Source organism: Thermothelomyces thermophilus, chromosome 1 (assembly GCF_000226095.1).
Source record: "Thermothelomyces thermophilus ATCC 42464 chromosome 1, complete sequence".
In the NCBI taxonomy this organism is placed as follows: domain Eukaryota; kingdom Fungi; phylum Ascomycota; class Sordariomycetes; order Sordariales; family Chaetomiaceae; genus Thermothelomyces; species Thermothelomyces thermophilus.
Window position 1 is genome coordinate 6,936,888 of NC_016472.1, and position 25,968 is coordinate 6,962,855.

The window sequence follows — 25,968 nt, forward strand, 5'->3', positions numbered from 1 at the left end:
GTTTGTCAATGGACCTGGAGCAGGGTCGCATGGAATCCACCGAATGAAACAACAAAATGGTCGGAGATGGAGGTTCTCGAGTATGATTAGAGTCGCCCCATAGGCTACCAAAGCTTTTTACAAATAAAGTACTCTGTATCAGAGGTGCGGCGAGTTTGTTGTGCTCTTGGACTGGCAAACTAGGCGTTTCGGTTGGATCGGCATCCATGGGTTGAATATGCCGGCGTCGGGTGAGTGAAGAAGCGCTAAATTCGACACGTCCGCCCTGCACATCCGTCCGTTCATACATACCATGCGCCGTAATGCCCTGCAGGTCGAGTCGGCCAGCTTCTTCTTGCCTGGAGCCGAGGCTGCGCAGAGCCCGACCAGTTCAGAGCTGGAACGATATTTCTATCGTTAACGTTTTCAATCCTTGAAGGAGCTGAGCTTCGCTGATAGCCGGAAAACGGTACCCCGCCAGACGAAGAGCAAATCACGCAATGGTCTTGCATCGTGAGAGAAAGTAGGTATGTACAGAACATACATCATAAGTCCGGCTTATCTCACAACGATCTTCGTGTACCGCTTCCACTTCACCCCGCTCCCGTCTCGCTGAGCAAGGGTCTCCATCGTTGCGAGGGAGATCAAGGGACCTAATACGAAGAAGTAAAATGTACGGATTATTTTTTTAAAAAATCCAAGACAAGACGGTGGTTTATGAGTATATGAATGAATGGCTTTAAAGCCTTGCTTCCAAACAATTTTTCGCTCATGGCACAACACGCTGGATGCCCAGGCTTCAGGTTCTCTCCCGTGTTCTTGAGTGGTTTCTAATTTGGTTGAACCCCTGGCGTTCGTATGACCGCATGCGGTGCGGGGTCGTTGAGTTCGGCGTTGCGAATCTTCGTCATAATTCCGCCCCACCGCGTAACAGCGAGCAAACCCTCGGAACCCGAGCACGCAAAGGAAGCTTTATCAGGAGCTCTTCTCAGAGGTTCCCACTTGTTCTCTCACACATCTCGCCCGCCTTCTCGACGACTTCTCGGAAACACAACCGTCTAAAACTAAATACCAACTCGCACACTACCGTCACAATGGTCAAGGCTGGTAAGTCAAACATCTTTCTCGATCTGCCCCGCCATCTGCGGATGCCCCACGGTTCTGGTCGAGGCATGTCCCGTATGGGAGGGGTTAAAAGAGCTCATCCCAACCTCGACTCGCAACCTTGATGGACACTCCAAAAACCACTGGACGAACCAATCCCCCGGATCCCTCGGCGACGGTACCCTGCATTGGACGTGCAGGCGGGATTGGAGCAAATAGACGAGCCATTGCTAACATGTACGCGTCCAGTCGCTGTCGTCCGGGGTGACTCCAAGGTCACCGGCACCGTCGTCTTCGAGCAGGAGTCCGAGTCCGCCCCTACCAAGATTACCTGGGACATCAGCGGCCATGATCCCAACGCCAAGCGTGGCTTCCACATCCACACCTTCGGTGACAACACCAACGGGTGCACCTCGGCCGGCCCGCACTGTATGTGCTCCGAGCAGTCCCTCGGCCTCGTTGGCCGTCTGCCAGGATACGGACAGCTGCTGAAGCTCTTTTACAGTCAACCCCCACGGCAAGAACCACGGCGCCCCGACCGACGAGAACCGCCACGTCGGTGACCTCGGCAACATTGAGACTGATGCCCAAGGCAACTCCAAGGGCTCTGTGACGGACAGTCTCATCAAGCTGATCGGCCCCGAGAGCGTCATCGGCGTATGTCTCACAAAAAATGACGTTTCGAGCAGCAAAGTACTAACAGATAGCCAGCGCACCGTCGTTGTCCACGCCGGCACCGATGATCTCGGCAAGGGCGGCAACGAGGAGTCGCTCAAGACCGGCAACGCCGGCCCGCGCCCTGCGTGCGGTAGGACACCTACTACCTTCCCTTGTGTCTTGATGTCAGGGCTGACCAAAATCTCTCAGGCGTCATCGGCATCTCGCAGTAAACAAGTCGAGATTAGTTCCAACCCAAGAGTGAGAGGAGGAACCGCAACCGTTAGGGGGGAATCAACTCGAGCTTTTCCGCATGCTGGGTGGGAGGTACGAGGCTCTCTGACTGCGGCAACATCTCTTTTACTCTTTGGCCTTAAATAAATCCAAAAACGTACACACGTTCCAAGGTGATTATCGTGCAGTTGTACGATTGCGTAGTAGTGACCATGGACCGGTGCAAGTCGCCGAAAGACGGAGCGTGCGGGGTAGCTGTGTCTCCTCGACCAGAGCCCACAGTGCGCGGTAGTTGGTGGCCCGCGGCTCTCCACGGCTGGCTGACAGCCCACCTAAAAATACTGGTTCCCATGCATCAGTACTTCGTCGTTCGCATGTTGCCGTGAGAAGATAAATGCCATGATCTACTCAACGGTCCTGGAAAAAAATGGAGAATTGAGATCTAATTTCACTTTCTCCCCACAGTACACTACTGAATGAGCGTACTTGCGACATGCGGGGCTTCCGTAACAATTCAATGCAGCAGGGAAGAGCGGCAAAACTCAGGTACTTAAGTAGTTTGCCAACAATGATTCCACTCTACGAATGCAAATACGTCGAATAGTGCCGCCAGATGCAATGCGCTTGTCAAAATGTAAGCTACGGGGATCTGTGAGCTGCTGAGTCACGGTATGAATCTTCTGCAAGTATACCACGAAATACATACATCCAGTACTGCGCATATCCGGTGTTAAACATGCCATTTTCGGACTTGTGGGGCCAGCCCAGTTCTGGCCTGATGCCCGCTGGAGACCCCCTGAACGTTTCCCTGGGGAAAGCTGTTCCCCACAGACAGCTGCGAACCAATCCAAATTCGACCTGAAAGCTGTCAAAATGCCAATTGCTGGCCTTACCTAGATCCAAGCTCCTGTGTCTCCTTAACTGCTTCAACATACCGCTACTCTCTCCTTTCCCGTCGTCGTCTCCCGCTATATCACGGTACGTATGCAATCTTTGCTCTGTGATGACCGTTCTGCATTTCAAACCCTTCCCCTGTTTACCACAGCCCGCGAAAGTGCTGCCAAACCTCGGTCACTCTGTGTATCTTACAGTGACTGGAGGACATCGGATCAACATGTCGTTGAGCTCGCTCACTATGGCCAGCGGCAGATGATGCGGAGTTCCCTACACCTCGAGGTTTTTCGATTCAGCTGTTTTTTTTAAAAAAAATCACCCTCAAACACGCAAGCCTGGCATGATTATGTTACTTTTGAGCTCAGGCAAAGAGTCGGCACTGGATGGACAGCGGTGTGTTTGAGGAACTGAGCTAACGAGAGTGGATCAGAGGCGGCTCCCATACACTATATATATACCTACCTAAACCTACTCCCCTAGGGCCGGCCTTCGCTCAACACAATGTCTCTCCTTGCCAACGTCAAGTCGGTTCTGAGCGGAGACACGCTCGTGCTCACCAGTCCTAACAATCCTGCGGCGGAGCGGACGCTCTCGCTGGCTTACGTCTCCGCCCCTCGTCTGAGCAAGGACGGCGATGAACCGTATGCTTTTCAATCGCGCGAGTTTCTCAGGGCCTTGACGGTCGGGAAGCAGATCAAATTCAGCGTCTCGTGTGAGTGACAATTCCATTCAGGGTTCCGTGCCGGCCGAGGTCCGGTACTCTCGCCAAAGCTCCAGTGGCATGCTCACCTATTCCATAGACACAATTCCCAACTCTGGCCGGGAATATGGGACGGCTCTCCTCCAGGACGGGACGCAACTTCCGGACGCGGCGGTCCAGGCGGGCTGGGTCAAGGTCAGGGACGATGCTGGTCGAAAGGAGGAGTCCGAGGACATCCTCGCCAAGATCGACACGTTGCGCAGCTTGGAGGCACAAGCAAAGGAGCAAGGCAAGGGATTGCACGCCGGACCCGGCGGCGTTATCGAAGTCCAGAATGATCTCGGCGGGCCGGAGTTCATGAACCAGTGGAAGGGCAAGACGGTAGATGGCATCATCGAGCGCGTGATCAGCGGTGACCGACTGCTGGTCCGCCTGCTCCTTACGGAGAAGAAGCATTGGCAGGTCATGACGCTCATCGCTGGCATCAGGGCGCCTTCAACCGAGCGTGTGAACCAGTCGAACGGGCAAACGCAGCCCGCAGAGGAGTTTGGCAACGAAGCCCGCGCGTTCGTGGAGCAGCGCCTGCTCCAGCGGCCGGTCAAGGTCAAGATCGTCGGTGCGAGCCCCCAGGGACAGCTCGTCGGCGCCATTCTTCACCCTCGGGGAAACATTGCCGAGTTCCTCTTGAAGGAAGGCCTGGCTCGCTGCAACGACTTCCACTCTACCATGCTCGGAGCCGACATGGCTCCCCTTCGCGCCGCCGAGAAGGAGGCCCAGGCCGCCCGCCGTCGCCTGCACAAGGCATTCGTGGCCAAGTCTACGGAGAGCAAGGACCACGATGCGACCGTCACCAAGATTATTGGAGCCGATACAATCATTGTGCGGAACAAGGCCGGCGTCGAGAAGCGCATCAGCTTGAGCAGTGTCCGGGGACCTCGTGCTGGAGAGCCCTCTGAGGCTCCTTTTAGAGACGACGCGAAGGAGTTCTTGCGCAAGAGGCTGATCGGCAAGCATGTCCGCATCTCGGTCGATGGGAGCAAGCCTGCGAGCGATGAGTTCGAAGCCCGCGAGGTCGCCACCGTCACTCATAACGGCAAGAACATTGGTCTTCAGCTCGTCCAGGAGGGCTACTGCTCCGTCATCAGGCACCGCAAGGACGACACCGACAGGGCTCCCAACTACGATGAGCTGCTGGCAGCTCAGGAAGCCGCAAAGGAACAGAAGAAGGGGATGTGGTCCGGCAAGCCGCCCAAGGTCAAGCAGTACATCGACGTGTCGGAGAGCCTGCAAAAGGCCAAGCTGCAACTGTCGACACTGTCGCGGCAGCGCAAGGTTCCGGGCATTGTCGACTTCTGCAAGTCCGGGTCTCGCTTTACCATCCTGGTGCCTCGCGAGAGTGCCAAGCTGACGCTGGTCCTCGCCGGTATCCGCGCGCCCCGGGCTGGTCGGACCCCTCAGGAGAAGGGAGAGCCATTCGGACAGGAGGCCTTGGATCTGGCTAACAGGCGCTGCAATCAGAGAGATTGCGAGATTGACGTCCACGACATTGACAAGGTGGGCGGCTTCATCGGCGACCTGTATGTGAACCGGGAGAGCTTCGCCAAGGTCCTCGTCGAGGAAGGGCTGGCCACCGTTCACAAGTACTCGGCCGAGAAGTCGGGCAACGCTGCCGAGCTGCTGGCAGCGCAGGACCGCGCAAAGCAGGCCAGGAAGGGCCTGTGGCACGATTGGGACCCATCCCAGGATGTCGAGGAGGAAGGCGAGACCACCACCGCCGGCGAGGCCGCCGCGGACGCTTCGGTGACCATCGACAAGAAACCAGAGGACTACCGCGACGTCATCGTCACCAACATCGACTCCAACGGCAGGATCAAGGTCCAGGAGATCGGCAAGGGCACGGACGCACTCGAGACCCTAATGGAGGAGTTCAGGCAGTTCCATCTGAACCCGACCAACAGCGCCACCATCAAGGACGTGCCCAAGGCCGGCGACTACGTGGCCGCCCAGTTCACCGAGGACGGGGAGTGGTACAGAGCCCGCATCCGGTCCAACGACCGCGCGGCCAAGGTGGCCGAGGTCGTGTATATCGACTACGGCAACTCGGAGAAGCAGCCGTGGTCCAAGCTCCGGCCGCTCAACCAGCCCCAGTTCACGGTCCAGAGGCTGAAGCCGCAGGCCGTCGACACGCAGCTGTCATTCGTGCAGCTCCCGGCGTCGCCCGACTACCTCGGCGACGCCATCAACTACCTGTACGAGCTCACCGAGGGCAAGCGGCTGGTGGCCAGCTTCGACTACGTCGACAGCAAGGAGGGCGTCAGCTACGTGACCCTGTATGACGGCAAGCCGGAGGGCAACAACTCCAGCGAGTCGATTAACCGCAGCGTGGTGCTGGAAGGCCATGCCCTGGTAGCGCGCAAGCTGAAGGCGTGGGAGCGTAGCAAGGTCTTTGAGCCGGTCCTCAAGAGCCTCCGGGAGGCTGAGGCCGAGGCCAAGGAGGGGCGCCGCGGCATCTGGGAGTATGGCGATATCACGGAGGACTGAAGCAGTGCAGGTGGTGATTCGTGTGACTGCGGATATGACGAGCATGATATCCCGCATCATCAGGAGAGCGAGTATCTCCGGGAGGAGCGGAACCGGTGGATAGGAAAGGGACAGGAACTTGAGTAAAACCGCGCCGCGTGTTCTAAGTTTGCGCGCTTACAAAACCTTGTGTAATCGCATGACCTTGCAACCGTTGTCCATAGCATTGGGGCAAGATGATGAGGAAGAAGAAGAAGAAGAAAAAAAAGCAATATTGCAGTCCGCGTATCATGGACAAACTCGTGATCAGTTGTGTTGGGGGCATCGGATACGTAATGCGAAGCAAGGGAGCGTTCTCCGCGGCGCGGCGCGGAGGCGCTTGGTGGACCACATTCTGCTTTCCCGGCTATTTGAAAGGCGGGTGGACCCGTCACCATTGCCCCCAATCAGGGCAAGGGATGTGGCGCGCTCTGGGTGACAAGCTTGGTTGGCGCGGATGAGTAAAGGAGCTCCAAGCTCCTGATGAATCTTCGAGACGGGACCCGGCATCGGCCAAACGTCGGAGTTCAATCGGGCGATGCGCGGGGGTTGCAGTGCACGAGGAAAAAGATGGCTTGACCTGTTTGTATGATCAGCAAGCACCTGTATGGGTTTTGAAGAAAGGGTGAACGAAAAAGTCGCTTCTTGTTTTCTTTGGATTTACTGTAGTGATCGGACTTTATTACAGACGGAGAGGACGGACCAAAGAATGGTTTCTCACTCATAACAGCATCGAGTTGGGCCCCGCTGCCGGCGGCGGGGCATTGCGGCAAGGAGGGGCAGAGAGGCCAGGGGAACAAGGGTGTTAACGTTATGACGAGAGTGTCGCCCCACGTTCCAGGAAGGCGAGAGATATTATCCGTCGACCCTCTTGGTCCCCCCCATTTATTCTTCCAGCAACAACAAACAAACCTGCAAACCGCGAAAATTTCCTACGCCTAGTCCTAGGTCCAAAAGCTTCACGCCTTTATACCCGTTGTCTTTTCGCCGATTCACTTTTGCCCATCATGGCCAACTCGCTCGAGCAACTCAAGGCTACCGGCACGGTATGTCGATGACTTCAACTACCCCACCAAACCCCTCGTTGGGGAAGAAAAGTGGCCGATGGCGCCCATCGTGCTGGAACGGCTGGAATGACCAGCGCGGCGTCGTCGGGTTGTCGCGAAGTTGCCGGTCGGTGAATTTTTAGTTGTACAAAACCTTTTGCTGACACTGCTGTCCGTCGAATAGGTCGTTGTTAGCGACTCCGGTGACTTTGCCTGTTAGTCTGCCCATCCGAAACCCCTCTTGTCGAGCGACCTCTGCTCACAGTCCGTAGCCATCGGCAAGTACAAGCCCCAGGATGCCACCACCAACCCGTCCCTGATCCTCGCCGCAACAAAGAAGCCCGAGTATGCGGGGCTCTTGGACATTGCTGTCGCCAAGGCCAAGGCCGAGGGCGGCTCGATCGACCAGCAGGTTGACTCGGCCCTGGACCACCTGCTCGTCCAATTCGGCAAGAAGATCCTTGAGATCATCCCCGGCAAGGTCTCCACCGAGGTCGATGCCGCTTTCTCCTTCAGCACAAAGGACTCGGTTGACAAGGCGCTTCACATCATCAAGGTATGTTTCCGATCCCCGGCTCCCCTTTCCCGGACCGTTCGCGTGGACGCGTGCCTGTGCTGACTTCGTCATCCCACAGCTCTACGAGAAGGAGGGTATCAGCAAGGACCGTGTCTTGATCAAGATCGCCTCGACATGGGAGGGTATCAAGGCGGCCGAGATCCTGCAGCGGGACCACGGCGTCAACTGCAACCTGACGCTCATGTTCTCGATCGTCCAGGCCATCGCCGCCGCCGAGGCTGGTGCCTACCTCATCTCCCCCTTCGTTGGCCGTATCCTTGACTGGTTCAAGGCGGCCACCAAGAAGGACTACACCAAGGAGGAGGATCCGGGTGTTGCCAGCGTCAAGAACATCTTCAACTACTACAAGAAGTTCGGCTACAAGACCATCGTCATGGGTGCCTCCTTCCGCAACACCGGCGAGATCACCGAGCTGGCCGGCTGCGACTACCTGACCATCTCTGTACGTTTGCCACTGAGTTCTTCCCCCGGCCCCCCCAACACACACACACACACACACACCAAACACCAAAACAGCGCTTGTCTCGGTGTGCTCCGGTGATGCTAACTCCATCAACAGCCCAGCCTTCTTGAGGAGCTCATCAACTCGACCGAGCCCGTTCCCAAGAAGCTCGATGCCGCCGCCGCCAGCGCGCTCGACATCCAGAAGAGGACGTACATCAACGAGGAGGCCAACTTCCGCTTCGACTTCAACGAGGACCAGATGGCCGTCGAGAAGCTTCGGGAAGGCATCAGCAAGTTTGCGGCCGACGCCGTCACCCTCAAGGGTCTCATCAGGGCCAAGCTGGAGTAAATGGTTTCGGTCCAGGAGACGGACAGATTGTGGTAATGGATATTTGATGACTAGTCTAGAATGGGCCGGACTGCTTGGGCATGCGCTCGAAACAAAAAAAATGGGTTATCGTTAAAGCAAGAATGCTCAGTCTTTTCGGTTTGGGTGATGGGACACACGAGCAAGCCCGCCGATATATACACACACACACACAGTCGGAATAAACTCGGTAAATCCAATTTGTAAACAAACCTCATTTTGATTGTACAGTGCACCAGGAGTCCGAGAAGCACCTTCCTCCTCTCCTTCACCAATCTAGTGAAGCATTCAGGCACGTATGCCATGTAACTCACATCACCGCCGCGCTGTCGACCATGCCTAGCCCTGCAACATACGCGACGGGGCCCCCCTCGTCTTTTCTGGTCTCTATTTGTTTTTTGTTTTGAATCGTTTTCCCTGAAAACCCCTCCGCCTAAACAACATCTGCGCAATCTACTTGTTCAATCCTGTGTTTTATTCCATCGGCCCCGGATTCAATAACCAACGCGGTAAGCTGCCTGCCGTGGCCGCACCCCGAGTCGAGACCGAAGGCGTACCGGATGCCTTTCTTCGCACCCTGGTCTTCCGCTTTGTCCTCGTCTTCGGCCGCATCGTTTACGTGGTCTTTCCCGTTCTTGTCCTTATGTTTGTTCTTCTTGTTCTTCTTCTTCTTCTTCTTCTTGGATGATGACGGGGAACCGGAGTAGGGGGAGATGTCGACTACAGGGTCAACTTGCAGTCCTGCTTTGGCGTCGTGGCCGTAGACGGCTACGGTGCGAGGGGCTGTGGGGGGCAGGTTGTTCTGATAGCGGTTCCTGAAGAGATTCATACTTGATTAGGGACTGGGAAGGAAAAAAAAAAAAAAAACAGGAGGGAAAGAGAGGTAAAGGGAGCGCTTACCAGGCGTGGCTCCATGGCTCGCCGCCATGGCGGTCGGTGGGGATGGCGACCGCGGCCCGAACGCTGGCGGGATCAGTCTCGTCCATGTCGGTTTCCGTCTCGTCGATTTCCGATTCTGGTTCATCACGAGCATGGCGTCTCCCGTCTTTGTCCTTGTTTTTCTTCCCCTTGCCCACGCGCGGGTATATTAGACTCCGCATGTTCATCACCGCCCAGGGGTCCTGCTTCTCTGGTGGCAGGCCGGGAACCAGACCGCCGTGGATCACGACTAGCGTGCTGGCGTTCCATGGGGGTGAGGTCGCGCCCGGAATGTTCCCGACGCGGAGGATCAGCGGGAGTGACCGGATCCAGGCGAGCTGGGAGCGGGTTAGGGAACGGGCGACTCGGCGAGCGTTGGCCTTGCGCCGGGTCTTGGTCTCTGCCTTGCCATCCGCTCCCTCTTTCCCGCCCACTTCGTCTTGTTCATCATCCTCTTCGGTCGCCGGCCCCGGCGTCGACTCGCCATCGACCGAGAACCGGCCAATCTCCCGGGCGGTCGCTAGCACCTTGTCGTCCTGGTTGCCCCTCACAGCACTCGCTCCGATCTCCATGGCCAGCTCGACCACGCCCTTGCTATCGGGTCCCTTGGTGACCATGTCACCAGCGAGGATAAGGTGGTCCCCGTTTCTGTGGTCAAACCCAATCTTGCGCAGAAGGGCCTCGAGCGCCGCACGGTGCCCATGCACGTCGCCAACGATGACCAACCTCTTTCCATTCGTCCTGTCCTCTCCGTCTCCCAGCGACGGCGGTGGGTGAGACGGGACGTGCTCTCGGGGAAGATCCGCGATGAGCAGCGGCGGGTCATCCCTGAAGGACGGATGCTTGTTTGTGCCGTATTCCATCGCGAGCTCGCCGAACTTTTTGGCCTTTTCCCGCTCGATCAGATCGAGCAGGACCTGGGCTTCTGAGGGACCTTGGTGGTGTTGGTGGGGCGATGTAGCAGCACCTGGGCCCGCAGACGTCATCCGGCTTCTGTCGGTCGAAGCGCCGAACGGCCGCACGCTGGTGAAGTGTCGCAAGACCGGCAAGTGGGAGGCGAAGAGACACAGTGTCAGGAATGCTAGGCCGGCGATGAGCAAGATTAGGGGCCGACTTGGTCCCCGGCGATGGCGAGGGAAGAGCTGGGCGATTGACTGTGGCGCCATCAAGAAGACTAGGATGCGTCTTAATAGATCAATTAGGTCGTGCAGCCCAGATCAACCGTCACAGTATCCAGTTTCAGAGAGCAAGCTTGCCGCATGGTCACACGGCTGTTGTGATGGTTGCGGTTGTTGTTCGCTTCGCTTTTTGCCGATTCGAGGTCAGAGTGTTAAGTTGTTGCACATGGGGAAGTCTGACGTGGCAAGGGCCGAAGCTTAAGAGTTCTCTTAACACGCTTGACGTATACGGAAGGCATCCAAAATGCAATGACCCAGAATTCCGCGAGTCGGTACCGGTCCTACAGTCCACATGGTGCGGCCAGGTGATCCGCGAACGTACTAAACTTGGAGTTGCAGCAAACATGGGTTTCATTTAATGTATGCAACAAAACGAGTTGGTCTGGGGGACTTCGGCCATCCCTCGTTATCGATCCGTTCTCGAATGGCAATTCTTGTCTTGATTTCCCGGACTCGACACCATGACCCGCCCCAGTCGTCCCTTACCCGAGCATTTATGGACCTCTTTGGGTCACGAACAGGAAGTTCTCAAAATCCATCCAGCAGGCCAAACGGGATCTTGATTGAGCCGGAGGCAAGAAACACTTGCATCCCAGCCAGCTTCACTGCACGCCATGCCTTTGACCACTTGGTATGGTGTTGGTGTAAAGTTCGTACATGTACAGTATCATACAGAAGAATCAGGTTACCTTGAACGCTCTCGAACGCTCTCTCACGCTCTCGCCCGGCTCAAGTCGTCGGAACCGCCGTCCTTGTCATGACTTGGTCGACTTGTCGGCCGATGCCGCCGTAACCGCCGCCCTGTATTTTTGGTTCTCCAGTTCTCTCCAGTCCTGCGGCTCCTTCTCGTTGCCATCTGTCTCGCCCCGCGTCCCCGCAAAAGCCGACTTGCCGGCGTACAGCTGGTACCCCTCGCCCGTCTTTTCGGTCTGCTCGAGCTGGCGGAAGGCGACGGGCTGGTTGCCGCGGAAGCGCTTGCGCATGTCGATCATGCCGCGACGGCACTCGCCAAAGCCCTTCTTGAGCTGCTGGCACTTGAGCGGGAGGGTGTTGACGAGCGGCTCGCGCAGGCACTCAGCGGCCGTGTGGCGATGGACCATGACACATTCGGACTCTTGGAGGCATTGCGCCAGCGCGGCTCCTTGGAGGAGGCGTTAGCCTTTGCCTGGCAATCGCAGAGAAGGGGGGCCGGGGATGACGGGTGGGCGCGTACTTATTTCTTTACATGAGCTCGGCATCTTGTCTGCTGTGGATGCTGCGTTTTGATTCTCGAGATTCCAAACCAACTATCGAGTACAGTAGGAGTGACTTGAAGAGCAGCCGGGGGCGCAAAGTGGCACGAGCTCCGGGGGGGACTCCAGTACGTTACAGCCGTAATTAGTTACTTCGTAAGTTCCTTACGCATCCCATAAACATCTGGCATACAAACGTGTTCAAACACATCAGTTTCTACGGGAGTCGGTCACAGAACGACGGTCAGTGCTTCGTATGCTAGGTACCTGGAGCAAGTATTGCTCAAATTACGTTCGATAGTTACCTTATCTATTTCGCTCTATTTATCCTTTCTCTTGCAAAGATGTAAGAATCGAGGAACCGAAGGCAGACATGTTAAATACTCGGAAATACATGTAACTAGAGTACGGAGTAACTACTCCGACACTCGGTGCGAACCTTCTTGCAAGCTGCTGAAGTTCAACCAATCAACAGGGCAGGGATCAGAAGGGCGGCGCAGCAGACCAACAGTTTCGCATGTGACAGGTGATGTCACAAGGGACCCGAGCGTTTCAACCGCCCTTTTTGGAAACGCCATCCCCCCATCCGCGCCCTCCTTCCCGAGACGACTTTGGAAACATTCACGAGTTCTGACATAGGCTACCTCATCAATTGTAACTGTCTTAGCATCATATCGGTGCCATATCTCCCGCCTAGTTTTGGACACTCCAGGCGTCAATGACGGGGTAGACAGAATACCTCGTGAGCTGCCAAGATGCCTGTCCCCTTTCTGGGGCGCCTCAACGTGTGAGACCCGCATCGATGTGTGCTTTGGTGCTTTGATTTCCCAGAACGCGTGCTAACCCCAAACCAACAGCACCGAATATGCTGCCCTCGTCGGATCCTTCCTTCTCGTAGGCCTTGAGGCCTTCGTCCGCATTTTCACGCTCGCGCTACGTGAGCACCCGCCCCTGACCATCAACAACGCCCCGCCCCGCTCGCCCGTCTAACAGCATGCAGCGCCGTGGCTACTCGACCTATGCTACAGGATATCCCGTCGCTTGTTTAATAAGTTGACCAGTCCTGCGCAGAAGAGGGCAGAGCGGAGAAGGAGGTGTAAGTATCCGGCACTGGCGCCCCGGCAGAGAGAGAAAGAGCGAGAGAGATGAAGAGACGAGAGTCTCCCACAATGGTACAGACACATGAATGCTGATCCAGGCCAACCCAGCCATCTCCACGACGATCCGGAACGCTTCTGATTTTGTCGACCTCTGCGCTGCCTTTGGATACACAGCTGAGGAACACATCGTGCAGACCAAGGATGGGTACTTGCTGGGACTCCACCGGCTGGCGTGGAAGAAGGGGGAGGAGCATGTCCGAGCGAACCGCGGCCCCAAGAGCGTCAAGAAAAGGGTCGTCTACCTACATCATGGGCTCCTGATGAACAGCGAGGTCTGGGTCTGCCTGACCGACGAGCAGCGGACCTTGCCGTTCCGCCTGGTCGAGAAGGGATTTGATGTCTGGGTAGGTCTCTCGTGACCGGGGGCCAGAGAAGAGGGATGCTGAGCAGCCACGCTGACCATGGCAGTTTGGAAACAACCGCGGCAACAAGTACTCCAAGAAGTCCATCCATTCGTCGCCTAACTCCGTCAAATTCTGGAACTTCTCCATCGATGAGTTCGCCTTCCACGACATTCCCGACAGCATCAACTACATCCTCGAGACCACTGGCCAGGAGTCGCTATCCTACATCGGGTTCTCCCAAGGCACTGCTCAGGCCTTTGCAAGCCTGGCGGTCCACCCGAGGCTCAACGATCAAATCAATGTCTTCATCGCTCTCGCTCCCGCCATGTCCCCGGCCGGCCTCTCCAACGGGGTGGTTGACGCGCTCGTCAAAGCCTCCCCGCAGGTCCTTTTCCTGCTCTTTGGCCGCCGCTCCATCCTCAGCTCCGCCACCATGTGGGAGTCTCTGCTCTACCCGCCGCTCTTTGCCAAGCTCATCGATCTGGGTCTGTCCTTCCTCTTCAACTGGCGCACCCATAACATCAGCATGTCCCAGAAGCTCGCCGCCTACCCTCACCTCTACTCCTTCACCAGCACCAAGTCGGTCGTCCACTGGTTCCAGATCATCCGCACCAAGTCATTCCAGATGTACGACGACGACGTCCCACCCTTATCCCCCTTCTCCTCGGCCGGCAGCAGGAAGTACACCAAGGTGGCTAGGTACCCGACCCGCAACATCCGCACGCCCATCGTGCTCGTCTACGGCGGCAGCGACTCGCTCGTCGACATCAAGGCCATGCTGCGCGAGCTGCCGCCCCAGACCATCGCCGCCGAGATACCCCACTACGAGCATCTCGACTTCCTGTGGGCACGCGACGTGCACGAGCAGGTCTTCAGGCACGTCTTTGACGCGCTCGAGAGCTTCACGGGGCCGGAGCACACACGCGAGGAGTACGCGCGGTATCAGTTAGCCAGGCAGAATTCGGATTTGGCGGCACGCGCGGGTGCGAGTGGCGGCGGGCACGGTGGTAGTGCCGTCGGGAAGAACACGCGGGCGCATGTGGCAAGAGGAAGCGACGTGGCGGATAGCGACGTCAGCACGGCCGTGGGCGGGTGTAGCACCCATGAGGAGGAAGAGGAGGAGGAGGAGGAAGAGGAGGAGGATGACGAAGAGAACGAGAGCGAGGTGGGCGGTGGCACTACCTTAGCAGGCAGAGCTGCCGGGGCCAGGGTCGGAGCGGGTACGGAGACAGGGGACAGCTCCGGCTCGCCCCTGCGATCGCCTAGCCATGCCGGCGGGCAGAGCCCGTTGAGGGCCGTCGCCCCGCGACTGGGCGACGCGCCGCCGGTGGCGGATGCGAACGTCGCTGTGGAGCGGCCGGAGGATGCCGCGCCCCCGGCCGCGGCGAGCTTACCGCGCGTCACGGTGGCGGCACCCCTCGTTTCCCAGAAGGGGAGCAGTCAGCTGAGTCCGGATTCGATGAGGGACGGGAAGGGCATCAGTCTGGGGGCTAGTATGTGATCACTGCAAGCCGGCTGCCTGCTTTCATCTCTGGCCATTTGTTTTGTTCTGTCTATTTTTTCTAGTCTGTTTGGGGTGAATATATTTACTGACTCTGTCTGAATCGTGACAGGCAAAGCGGTGGGCGGCGTGACTACCGGGGGGGTTGAGGTCGGCAGATTGAAGGGATCGTCAGGAGGTGCGGCCGCGGCCGCGGCCGTCAGGAGCCCTGCCGGCGCCCGGAGGCATTCTGTCCGTGCCAAGAAGTAGAGAGTCGAATGGAGGGAGGGACTGGGTGTTTTGAGACCTGTTCACATCCGGCCGTGCTGCACGAACTGGTGTAGATGAGTAAGAGGACCGTGGGAGAGAGACGCTATATTGGGTTATGAGTTAGGTTGAACAAGGAGTGTTTTGCGCACGGGGCAAGATGCGCTTTCTAATAATTTATAGCTTTGCTTTTCAACGGACTTTTTTGTGGTCCCGATTGTAACCTCTGTTTCTCTGTCTGAGATGTTGGTTAGGGCGTGGTTTGTGGCTGGCGAGGCAGTCAAGAAGAACATCAATGGCCGGGGGATGCCGCAGTCCCGGTTGTAGACGTGGATGGAAGTTGTGGTGAAATACCTGGCTGCACACTGCGCTCTGAAAAGTACATGCAATCTCTCCCGGTCTTGCTATCGCATCGCTAAGGTCGATCCCACGAATTGGCAGTGCATACCCAAACGCTCCCTGCATGATTATCCCAGGCATGCATGCACATTCCAAAACATTCACCAATTTGAACGCGCGTCCCTGTATGTCCAGGGGCTTGGTTTAGTGGCCGACATTTACTCCCTGGGCAGCATGTCTTGCCCTGAGTCTCTTATGTTCCCTCCTCCTCGCTGTTCATGTCGTCTATCAGGCGTCATCCCACTCGCTCCATTCGTCGTCGGCGTCCTCCGAGGAATTTTGTCGCTCGATAGGCTCCAAATCTATCCATGGATGCTGGAGGCGGTCTGAAAACATGGGCAGCTCAGGGGTCGATTCCCTCAGCTTGAAAGAGAGCAAATCAATCTGTTAAAAACGCACCGTCAGCGTCGTCCGGTTTGTTTCGTCCCGCCAACTCCAACTCTCGCACCTTCCTCTTGAGGGAAGCCGCCAAGCGCTGCTCCTTTGTCCTCGGTAGGTCCAGAAACTTCCTCTAGATTGGGTTTCCATGCGGAGTGGAGAAGTCGTTGAAGAACGACCGCAGCCGCAGCTCCGTCGGCCCCGGGAGCTGAGCGAGTGCGTGGTGCCAAGACGCAGGGAACTCGCCCTTCGTCCATGCCATGGCCGCGATGGTTGCAGGGACGATCCCCTCGAGATCGGAGCCGCCAGCCAGGATTCTGATCTTAACTCTTACGACGACGTCGTTGTCGTCGAAGTACTTTCTGTCCCACGGCCAATCGACGATGAGCTGTTTCGCTTCTTCTCGGATGTGTTCCTTCCAATGGGAGGCGATCCGCTGACAGACCTCTTCCTTGTCGCAAAAGATGCGGTTCGGTCTTAGTTTCGTTGAAGAATGATAATCCTGCCTTCGCTCGAGGGGCATAATGTGTACAAGGGGACTAATGGGTGGAAAATAGTTTGCTGAGTTGGGGGTGAAACAGAGTTCGTTGGACACAGCATGCTATATATGACGCGGATAATTGGGAGTATTAATTAGCCTCCAGGTCAGAATAGCTAACGTTGAGGGCGCCATAAAAGGTAAACTGTGCACCACGGTTGTCTTGTCTTTCCACATTGAAAACCGAGTAACCTCGGCTCCTTCCCTCGAAGCAATTCGAGGGAAAGCATGGTTTGCTGGAAGGACCCCAGTAAGTGGTCGGGTACTGCACCCAGGCTCATCGAGGCATAGGTGTTCCGAATTAGGCAACCGATGTGTCCGCAAAATAGTTCCTTGCGCCTTGCGGCCTCAAGACAGTCCTGCCACCTGCAGCATCGGTAGGCCAGTATAACGAGCCATAGAAAACGCTTCTAAGAACTCGAGCCTCTTCAGAAAATTGAGTGTGTGTTTCGGTTGGCGTCGTCGACATGCTTTTTCAGGTTGATGACTTGGGCCATATGCGCTCCACTTTAGTTTCGGTTACTGGAGGCCCCCGTTAAACTCAAAGCGAGGTGAACCGAGACGACGCTCGAAGCACAACGCAGCACACGACATAATTGATGTACGAAACCTGCTCTACAGAATCAAGCAAAACCTATCGTTTATCTCGATCAATATGGCGGACTGGGGCAAAAATAAACCTTGAGCGGACCCTGCCTGTGCACATATTCTTCAGGAGAAATGTTGTAACCATGTATCCGAAAAAAAAGGACCCCGATTAAGTGTACGCCAATCTCGGTTTTAGCGGATCCTCCGTTCCGGGAACTTAACCACCACAACAAGCACTTTTCCAGCTCGGGTTATTGATTTAGACTGACAAAGACGTAGTTATATGTGAGAGAAACGCTGGAACTCATATTACAGAGAGAGAACCATGTGAAATCACAAGGCATCAGCACCGGTTCGGGACCGCGCGAGGCACATTCGATTTCCCACAAAACTTCTTCACTCTCTCTACCCGCTCATCTCTCATCTCACACTCAACCCCCTTGTCATCATATCTCGCTCACTCACACGCCAAACTACATGATGACATCCACGCCATTAAGTACGGTCGCCAAGGAGGCCGCAAAGAACGCCGCTGCCTTCACGGCGGGCCGCGCCGCCTTCAAGCCGCGCTTGACCTACGACGTGTCCCCCAACATCCCGCGCTCCTTCTTCCTCGGCCACCACCACGCCGGCCTTGCCCGCATGCGCCAGACCCTGTCCACCATCGGCCTGATCATCGAGTGCCGCGACTTCCGGGTACCCATCACCTCCTGGAACCCGCTCCTCGAGCAGTCCCTGGCCGCCTCGTCCGCCTCCGAGCGCGCCCGCATCATCGTCTACACCCACCGCGACCTGGGGCCCGACGACCACCCCCCCGTGTCCGTCTCCTCCACCGCCGCCCGCCACCTCCGCGACTTCCACCTGCGGCACAACCACGCCGTCGAGGTGCTCTTCACCGGCACCGGCCCTTCCTACAAGTCCCCGACCGGCGCCCTCCTCTCCGCCGTCAAGCGCGTCGCCCGCGAGCGCGACAGCCTGACGGGGCTGCGCGCCCTCGTCGTCGGCATGCCCAACGCCGGCAAGTCGACGCTGCTCAACGCGCTGCGCCGGCGCAGCGGCATCGGCAGGCCCGCCGCCGCCGCCGCCGCCCCCAAGGTGGCCCGCACCGGCGCCAACCCGGGCGTCACGCGCAAGCTGAGCTCGCCCGTGCGAATCGTGCCGCCCGAGACGCCCGACGACCCGTCGCTGCGCGGCGTCGGCGAGGGCGTCTTCGTCGTCGACACCCCGGGCGTCTTCATCCCGTACGTCTCCGACCCGGAGAAGATGCTCAAGCTGGCGCTGGTGGGCTGCGTCCGCGACGGCATCCTGCCGCGCGAGACGCTGGCCGACTACCTGCTGTACCGGCTGAACCTGGACTACGGCACCGGCACCGGCGCCGGCGGCGAGCCCGCGTACGTCGCCCGGCTGGGCATGGACGGGCCGACCAACGACGTGACCGAGTTCCTCGAGGCCGTCGCGAGGCGCCTCGGCAAGTTGGCCAAGGGAGGCCGGGCCAACTACGACGCGGCGGCCGAGTGGGCGGTGCAGGAATGGAGGAGCGGCGGGCTCGGGAAGGCCCTCTTGGACGAGGTCACTCCCGAGTCGCTGGCGGCGGCCATGGAGGAGGCCAGGGAGACGGCGTTGAGCATGAATCAGGCCAGGAAGAAGGACAAACAGGCTAGGAAGGCGAGGAACGAAGCCAAGAGATTGGGTATCTCGGACGCTGATGAAGGGGATTAGATTAGCAAGCAAGCAAGCAAGGGGAAGAGCGGGATCTGCGGAGGCTCACTTTCTTGCGTACTATTATGGATGTAATATTAAAAATTGGATTCTGTTCGGCCCGGGTTGAATGAAAGCTTGGCCACATACAAGCTTCAAAGATGGCTCCCATGACGGACGGACAAGCCTCTTTTCTTCGCGACTCAGTATGAAAGCAGTTTATTAGCCCCCCCCCCCTGTGAATACAGATCGGAAACCAAAGTAAAAACGGCCAAGACGAAAAAGGATATCCCTTAGCATATTTCTCGACCGAAGCGCCGCCTCTCGCAAGGTATATATTATCAAGCCGTACCATCATGTCCGTGACAACCGCCAACCCATATCGTAGTAACCCTTCCCGCTCCTATCCCAACCTGCGATAGCCCCTGGCCGAGCTCGATCGGGATGCCGTTCGCTGGAAGAACGAGCAGTGAAGAGAAGAAAGAGCTGAGAACACCTTGACGCCCGTCCCATGCCCCAATACCATTAACGCCATCAAAATGCAGACCACAATACCATCCATTTCATGTATACAACGAGCCACAAACGCCGACGGTCTTGTACCCGCATCATTGGGCGTACTGTTGTTGCCACTTGACCAACCGCCGAGTCAAACTGTCCATCATCTCCATGCAGCCGAGCTCGTTGAAGTCCTTTTCCGGGGCAGAGTTCTCCCCTTCTCCTAGTGCTAGCACAGGCGGGTTGTTGGCTGCGCCCTCCGACGGGGCCGCGGGCTTCTCCGCGGCCGTCGAGGAATTGCCATTAGTGCCGTTTACACTTGCCGTGCCTGGTGCTGAAAGCGACTCGCCCGCTAGCTCCAGCTGCGTCCGCGAGATAAAGTCCAGCAGTGCCGCCGCTCTCCGCTTCATGTCGTTCATGGTGATCTTGCTGCTCATTCCGCCTTTTGATTTGGCGTTTGTCTTGCCACCACTCTCTCCACCTGTTTTCCCGCTGCCCTGCGCCCCGTGATCATCTTTCTGAATGTCCCGCGACTGTGACCGTGCGGGCGAGTCGTCGTCGTGTCCATCGCGGTCTCGTGTGTACTGATTGCGGCCCTTCTTTTTGTGCGATCTCTTTTTATCTGCCTTTGTCTGAACGGTAATTGTAGGAGGTGTATCCGGCGCCGGGTTTGAAGCAGCCGGTGGCTCCGTTGTTGCTGGTGACCGGGCGGCGTCCGTGGCGGTGGCAGTGGCAGTGGCAGTGGCAGCGGCAGCGGCCGCATTCGAGCCCCCAGAGGCCTGTGCCGATTTGTTTGTAGCTGCTCGGGTCGCCAAAGGTACTTCTTCGGAAGGATCCGAGTCTGTCTCTGTGTGAGTGCTAGGTAATTCTTATCTGAGCTTGACAACGCTTACCATCTCCTCGCCGACGATCGCCTTTGCCCTTCCGTTTATTCGCAGACTCGACCCGCTGCCGCTCTTTCTCCTCTTTCTCCGACACCTTTTCGAGTCGCAAATTCCGCCCGGCCGCTGCACTCCGCGACTTTGATTTCGTTGCCCCGTTGCGCCCAGTAGTTCCGGCCTCATCGGAGTCGTCGGCATTGTCCGATAACGGCGATGCTGACCGGGAGGTCGTCTTCTGTCGTTTCGTATTCTCTGGCTTGCTTTTTCAGGTTGTCAGCAACGTAGCATGGCCCGGAGTGACGGACCAACATACTCTTGGCTATCGCTTCTTCCCCGTTTGGGCCGTCGATTTCCGCTCTCATTTGACTCCATGTGAGCATCCTCCTTGCTGGCCTCAATTGCCCTCCTCAGAGCCTCCGCTTCGTCATATCCAGCTTCTCTACTATTCAACGTGGACCGCCTCTTGGAGGTAGTCGCCGAAGACCCGCGCCCGTTCCTGGTGTCCTTTTCTTTGGTCGGTGAGCGAATCGCTTCCTTATTCAGAGACGCCGACCGCGACGAAGTCCGGGCGTGTCGTTTTAAAGGAAGGTAGTGAGAATATACGCTTCTGCGAGCCATATCGTTAGCGCACCAAATTGGCGATAAAGATAGGCCAGGAGTCAGGAGTAAGGGTAGCCGCATGAGACATGATCGTCAGTGCACCGCCCAAGCGGTCCAAACAGCCAAGGGTTCGGCCCCAAGCACCACGCGACTCCCCAAACCCTAGAACCAACAAACGCGAATTTCCAAACTCTAGAACCAACAGGGAAAGAGTACTCACCCGTTGCTTGCTGTCCAAAGCTTGTGCAAATCCTGTCGGCACTGCTCGCAGAAGTATTCCTCGGGACTCGATTCCTCTGTCATGATTCCGACGCAGCCGCCGTGTTGCCAAACTTTGCAGATGTCGCACTGGACAAACAATCCAGCGGTGTCATCGGTCACGTCGGCCGAGAAGAACGGCTCAAGGCCATAGGCATGTTTGGAACCGTGCTTGGAGTCTTCGTCGAAGGGCGGAGGGCCTTGATACTCTTCGTTCCCGCAAACGCAGCGGACGGCCTCGTCCTCCTCCTGGACATCGTCATCGCCGTTGGCCATATCAATTGCTTCGGCCTTGCTCCCCGCTCTTTCCCTCTCTTCGACTTGACCTCGGGTGCGCCGGCGGGTTCCGAATGGATCCTCGGCTGTAATGGTGTCCTCTGGAGGTTCGGAGGAAAGCGATCCTGTAGATGTGGACTTCTGTGGCGAACCGCCTTTATTGAAGTATCGAGAGCTACGCTCGGAGCGCCCCGAGGTGGTCGAGGTAGTAGAGGAGTTTTGCGACTGCGATTGATTTGTTCGCGCCCTTGAAGACCGCCTCGGGTCCGTCGCTGCCATTGTCCGCAGCAAGCGCTACGTGAACAATGACAGAAGAAACGGTGTGATATGAAGTAGTCGCAGCAATCGAGTGGTTCTGTCCGATCGGCTAGTGAGCTGAAAGGACCCTAGGAAGTGATGACTGATCAAGAAGTGTTTTCGAGTTGAAAATTATAAGTGGGATGATTGACGCTTTCGATCCCGGATTCGCCGGAAGAGACAACCTGGTGTCACAAGAAGAGGCGAGCCTGAGACCTTCGGTCTCAAGCGGGCCGGGAACACGCGGACACGGCGCCTGGACAGGGAGAACCTGCCGGGAAGGGTCTCGAACCAATGGCTTGATGGTATCCCTTTGTAGTATATTGTCTCGGTAAAGGTTTGTGCCCGGCGTTCGAAGTCGCGCGTTGGCTGTCGTTGGATGGAGAAGGGACGAGGCAGGCCAGTTCGAGCGTCGCGGCGGCGCGGGTCGCCTCGACTTGACGCGGCAGCGAAAACCCGGTGCAGTGAATGCTGCTAGGATGTCGCACTATCGTCAATCGCAGGAAGTTCAATTGGCAGCTAAGGTTGGACGCCGGCGGCGGTACGAGACTGGTTGCGACACCGGCGGAAGCGAACGAAAGAGGGAGCGTGACGAGGACGATGCTGGGACGAGCGCCACGGCGTCAGAGTTTGGATGTCTGCACAAGGCTCGCAGCGTATCTTTGCAAAAAGTAGGCTCTGATCATGACTGGGACTATTGCAGAGGGAAGAATCCGGCCGAACGATCGGAAATTCGAAGTGGTGGTGGGATGGTGGAGGGGGGAGCGGACCGGGTCAGTGAGGTAACGAGCGGGAACGCTTTGGATCCAGCACCAACACGCCTTTTCTCGAAGCGTGCTTGCAGCGACCAATTTTTAGCAGATGCGCCGAGGTGGGAACAGCGGCTCGTGCGGGGCTAACACAGGTAACGTAAGGTAGTTAGTGGGACCGCAGTGTATGTAGCTCCATGCTCCCAGGCAGTGCAGGTTATCGGCTGGTACAGTGTGAACTCTACGCGTAGGTAACACGAGACGGACGTGACTGCCCAGGTTCCCTGCCTCGAAACTCGGCCTCAACAACAAGCGAAGCATGACGGCGAGTCGATTAGGACAAAGCGAATTTCGACTCCGTATTCTGAAGTTGGAAAGCCTGGTGGAATGTGAAAAGTCTGTGCCGAAAAGCCCTAATGGCGCGAAGTTTGACTCTTTGAATACTCCTATCTTGTTGACTGTCTGGCATCGGCTCCTCGGGCAATATTGAAGCGAGAGACAATCTCCCCTGCTGATTAACTCTCCACTATCGCGACAGCTTACTTGTGTTTGTAAGTACGCTGCGGTACATACCTGCTCTGTAGATACGATGATACACTGTACCATTCTGTCGAGCGGGAGCTGGCCTGCACAGTGAACCCAGGGGGTTCCACCAGTAACTTAGTGGCCGTCAGGGGTCCCGGGAGAACCTCGGGCTCAGTGGTCGGGCCGCGCTTTTAACGAGGGGTCGGAAAGACGGCTTATGTAATTCCCTTCGTTCATCGAGTTGCCAGCGCTAGACCAGTGTTCCTCCTCCATCACAAGAAACTACCCGCCGTCAAAGCCACAGAGCTCGTGATTCGAATTCCAACACTCTAGCTCTTTGAGTTGGTTTGCAGGATATCCGCTAGGCTGTCAGACCCCTTTCAAGGCAATTTGACTCGAAAATCGTGCGGAACCTCATTTTGAACGAAAAGGTGGGTGCTTCTCCGCCTACCGACCCAAACTCGGGCCGGGCCCTAGATCCCAGCTTTGCGGAGGCCCAGCTGTCCGATCCGGCCACCTCACCGCATCCGCGGGCAAGAGGGGTATTTCCACGAACGGACGGTCCGGCGCTTCGCCTGCCACACTCTCGAGGGTTTATAGTGCCCTTTGAATAGTACGAGCCTAATGGGATAGCGTTACTAACGCACCGTCTGGAGAAAAGCCGCCGCCAGCCCAGTCCATACCCCGACAGAGAGTCCTGCCAACATTCTCGAGCCGATCTAATTCCCATTTTGCAGCGCACCGAACTTGTGCTTGCTTGTTGACGACGTAAGGCTGCACGCTTTGCGCCTGGGCCGGTGCAGTCGCAGCAGCCCCGGCCATTCCGTGGGGGAAGACTCGCAGTTTTGGTGTTGCCAGTCTGCCTGCTGCCTTGAGCTTCTTTGGGTACTATGAAGTTCCGATGTGTACGTTCACTTCTGCACCTTCCCCTCCGCCCTCTGTTTCCTAGAAACCGCCTTTTGCACATCGGAGAGCACAGCCTGTGTTCCTCCCCTTTCACCCTTCCACAACATGCCGGCGAGTACACATTATCGCTCCGGATCATCGGTCACCATGGCAGGAGGCACTTGTCCACTTGACAGGACGCACCTGTCAGGAGCCGTGCAGAGCGAACCTGCCCTCTCTATCGCTCCTAAATATCTGGCGATGCTCACTGCCTCTCTTGTTTTGGTTTCCGCCATTCTCAGCGTCGGGTTGAAGCTAACACAGGGTGACTCAGCACCCGAGCTAGAACCCGATCAGGCTCTCAAGATGGCTACCGAATCGGTATCGTCTCTTTTTCCCAACAGACCCATCCGGCCGCTGCCAAAGCGACGGCTTAGAGAGCGGCTGTCCCCCGAAGTTGCCGAGTCGATCCAGTACCCACCTCTGCCACAAAGCTCGACTTCACTGTTCTCTTTCCCATACCCACTGCCAGAAGAGTCTCCTGAAGCTGGCCGATCAGCCGTCCGTGACGCTGGGTCCCATCACGAACAGCGCAAGCCACAAAGCAACGATGTGGTGAACGACCGGAAGGCGGAGGATACTGCGCTGAAACAAGGCACAACTGGCCGACCAGCTTTACAACACACCAGGCTTGTCACGCGCCCGAAGCCGGAGCATGGGCGGTATGCGGATGCACTTCCGCTATCCTCGACCGCGTCCTCGGCCGACGGATACGATCCTTTCGAAAACACTAATAACAAGAAAAGGAAGATTCCGACTGCCGGGGACTCCGCACCAAGCGGAGGACAGGTTTCCAACGATTCTGGGACTGGAACGGGCTCGCTTGCGGCTTGTGCTCAATCTGCGGAAGGTCATGGCGAGGATTCGATTGCCCCATCTGCGTCTGGGAGTCTCGCGTCCAGTGCCCATAACATTCCTGGGCCGGGCCGAGGAAGGTTTGGCCGGCCTAGGAGCGGTAAAAACCCACTGCGACCCCTCTACGACTCGACTAATAGCTGGGCCGGGAGGACCGCCAAACCGCGCGCAGGTCAGTGGACAAGCGGAAGCAGTATGTGGATTGGCGTGAGGGCGTGACATTAAGTGGCTGACAGTTTCCAAAGGCGAGAGCACTGGCATCATCTCGAATGCCATCGCCAACGCGGAAAAACTTCCACCGCACCATGGACAAGAGAATATCAGCCTCCTACACCAGCCATTGCCCAACAAGCGTAGCCCGGCCTCGACGCAGTTCACATTCACGTGTGATTCGCAGGTACCTGGATCGTTGGCTTGGCCCGGTTCCGATCGGAAGATGGCGATGCCGCAACACCAAGGAGCCACAGTGAGCCAAGGGAAAGAAAACTGGTCTCGTACGTCACAATCGGCCCAACATGGGCATCCAGCGCCAGCGATGCCACAGGCGGCAGACGCGGCCAAAGAAGGTCCGTCGAGAGGTGGGACTGGCGGGCAGAGTCAACACACAGCGCCGCCCCAGAAGGCTTCCCGCCGAAGTGCAACGAAGGAGTACTTAGCTGCGGCTAGGGCGCGTCGCCGGGAAACGCAGCTGTACAACAAGCGCCACCCGCCGAAACCCGAAGACATGTGGATCTGCCACTTTTGCGAATATGAGTGGATTTTCGGGCACCCGCCGGAGGCCCTGGTTCGGGCGTACGAGATCAAAGAGCGGAAACAGCGCCAGCTGGAAGAACAGCGGCGGGCCCAGTGGGAGAGGATGAAGAAGGGAAAGCACAAGGGAAGAAAGAACAGCAAGCTGCCAGCCAAAAACAGCCACGCGGGCCATGATTCGCATCACCATGCGGACGGCGGCGGAGGAGCTCATGGCGGGCACTACGACCACGGAGATCAAGGAGACGAGTACTACGACGACGAATACTACGAGGACGAGGAGTACGATGCCGAAGAGGAGGTGGCTATTGAACACGGCCCGGGAAGTCTGGGACGGCATGACGGTACTCCAGCCCACTTTGGCGACAGTTCTGCAATCCATGATGGTGGGGGGACCTAGTCAGATCCTGCTCTGGTGGTTCTGCTCCGGCGTTAGGCCAATCCTCCCACATACCTCTTCCCATCTCCCGCGGGCCAGAGCGTTGACAGGCTAAAATGTGACAGCACACATCTGGCTAGCAGACGGGTGGGCATGGTCAATGATGGGCAAGGCGGGGCCAAATGGAGGGGCAAATTGCTCGTGTCTCGATCAG

General features: G+C 57.2%; 10 protein-coding genes across 10 annotated transcripts; 6 read left to right on the forward strand and 4 right to left on the reverse strand.

Moving 5' to 3' along the window:
• The first annotated feature begins 629 nt into the window (after positions 1-629).
• Positions 630-2,043, forward strand: MYCTH_2297816 (uncharacterized protein). Its single transcript, XM_003659991.1, has 5 exons — positions 630-1,086; positions 1,333-1,512; positions 1,589-1,740; positions 1,795-1,891; positions 1,951-2,043. Exons 1-5 carry the CDS (start codon positions 1,074-1,076, stop codon positions 1,971-1,973), a joined length of 465 nt encoding a protein of 154 aa, XP_003660039.1. The 5' UTR covers positions 630-1,073; the 3' UTR covers positions 1,974-2,043.
• Positions 2,044-3,059: 1,016 nt separating this feature from the next.
• Positions 3,060-6,439, forward strand: MYCTH_2297818 (uncharacterized protein). Its single transcript, XM_003659992.1, has 2 exons — positions 3,060-3,580; positions 3,669-6,439. The coding sequence occupies exons 1-2, from the start codon at positions 3,370-3,372 to the stop codon at positions 6,107-6,109; spliced, it is 2,652 nt and encodes an 883-aa protein (XP_003660040.1). The 5' UTR covers positions 3,060-3,369; the 3' UTR covers positions 6,110-6,439.
• A 555-nt stretch (positions 6,440-6,994) lies between these two features.
• Positions 6,995-8,868, forward strand: MYCTH_2297820 (uncharacterized protein). Its single transcript, XM_003659993.1, has 5 exons — positions 6,995-7,173; positions 7,358-7,388; positions 7,446-7,729; positions 7,809-8,192; positions 8,310-8,868. The coding sequence occupies exons 1-5, from the start codon at positions 7,135-7,137 to the stop codon at positions 8,541-8,543; spliced, it is 972 nt and encodes a 323-aa protein (XP_003660041.1). The 5' UTR covers positions 6,995-7,134; the 3' UTR covers positions 8,544-8,868.
• Position 8,869: 1 nt separating this feature from the next.
• Positions 8,870-10,963, reverse strand: MYCTH_2297823 (uncharacterized protein). The gene is made up of 2 exons (XM_003659994.1): positions 9,462-10,963; positions 8,870-9,376 (listed from the first exon to the last, which is right to left on the reverse strand). The coding sequence occupies exons 1-2, from the start codon at positions 10,643-10,645 to the stop codon at positions 8,995-8,997; spliced, it is 1,566 nt and encodes a 521-aa protein (XP_003660042.1). The 5' UTR covers positions 10,646-10,963; the 3' UTR covers positions 8,870-8,994.
• A 21-nt stretch (positions 10,964-10,984) lies between these two features.
• MYCTH_2297826 (uncharacterized protein) lies at positions 10,985-12,039 on the reverse strand. Its single transcript, XM_003659995.1, has 2 exons — positions 11,871-12,039; positions 10,985-11,798 (listed from the first exon to the last, which is right to left on the reverse strand). The coding sequence occupies exons 1-2, from the start codon at positions 11,893-11,895 to the stop codon at positions 11,413-11,415; spliced, it is 411 nt and encodes a 136-aa protein (XP_003660043.1). The 5' UTR covers positions 11,896-12,039; the 3' UTR covers positions 10,985-11,412.
• Positions 12,040-12,456: 417 nt separating this feature from the next.
• On the forward strand, positions 12,457-15,184 carry MYCTH_2297828 (uncharacterized protein). The gene is made up of 5 exons (XM_003659996.1): positions 12,457-12,676; positions 12,747-12,826; positions 12,890-12,985; positions 13,098-13,393; positions 13,458-15,184. Exons 1-5 carry the CDS (start codon positions 12,645-12,647, stop codon positions 14,892-14,894), a joined length of 1,941 nt encoding a protein of 646 aa, XP_003660044.1. The 5' UTR covers positions 12,457-12,644; the 3' UTR covers positions 14,895-15,184.
• A 583-nt stretch (positions 15,185-15,767) lies between these two features.
• Positions 15,768-16,440, reverse strand: MYCTH_2123711 (uncharacterized protein; the record flags this gene model as incomplete). Its single annotated transcript, XM_003659997.1, has 3 exons — positions 15,768-15,923; positions 15,988-16,027; positions 16,097-16,440. The coding sequence occupies 3 exons, from the start codon at positions 16,438-16,440 to the stop codon at positions 15,768-15,770; spliced, it is 540 nt and encodes a 179-aa protein (XP_003660045.1).
• Positions 16,441-17,253: 813 nt separating this feature from the next.
• MYCTH_2297831 (uncharacterized protein) lies at positions 17,254-19,034 on the forward strand. Its single transcript, XM_003659998.1, has one exon. The coding sequence runs from the start codon at positions 17,524-17,526 to the stop codon at positions 18,760-18,762; it is 1,239 nt and encodes a 412-aa protein (XP_003660046.1). The 5' UTR covers positions 17,254-17,523; the 3' UTR covers positions 18,763-19,034.
• Positions 18,946-21,533, reverse strand: MYCTH_2137349 (uncharacterized protein; the record flags this gene model as incomplete). The annotated part of the gene is made up of 3 exons (XM_003659999.1): positions 18,946-20,080; positions 20,133-20,380; positions 20,941-21,533. 3 exons carry the CDS (start codon positions 21,531-21,533, stop codon positions 19,350-19,352), a joined length of 1,572 nt encoding a protein of 523 aa, XP_003660047.1. The 3' UTR covers positions 18,946-19,349.
• Positions 21,534-24,047: 2,514 nt separating this feature from the next.
• MYCTH_2297835 (uncharacterized protein) lies at positions 24,048-25,908 on the forward strand. Its single transcript, XM_003660000.1, has 2 exons — positions 24,048-24,797; positions 24,871-25,908. Exons 1-2 carry the CDS (start codon positions 24,077-24,079, stop codon positions 25,773-25,775), a joined length of 1,626 nt encoding a protein of 541 aa, XP_003660048.1. The 5' UTR covers positions 24,048-24,076; the 3' UTR covers positions 25,776-25,908.
• The last annotated feature ends 60 nt before the right edge of the window (positions 25,909-25,968 follow it).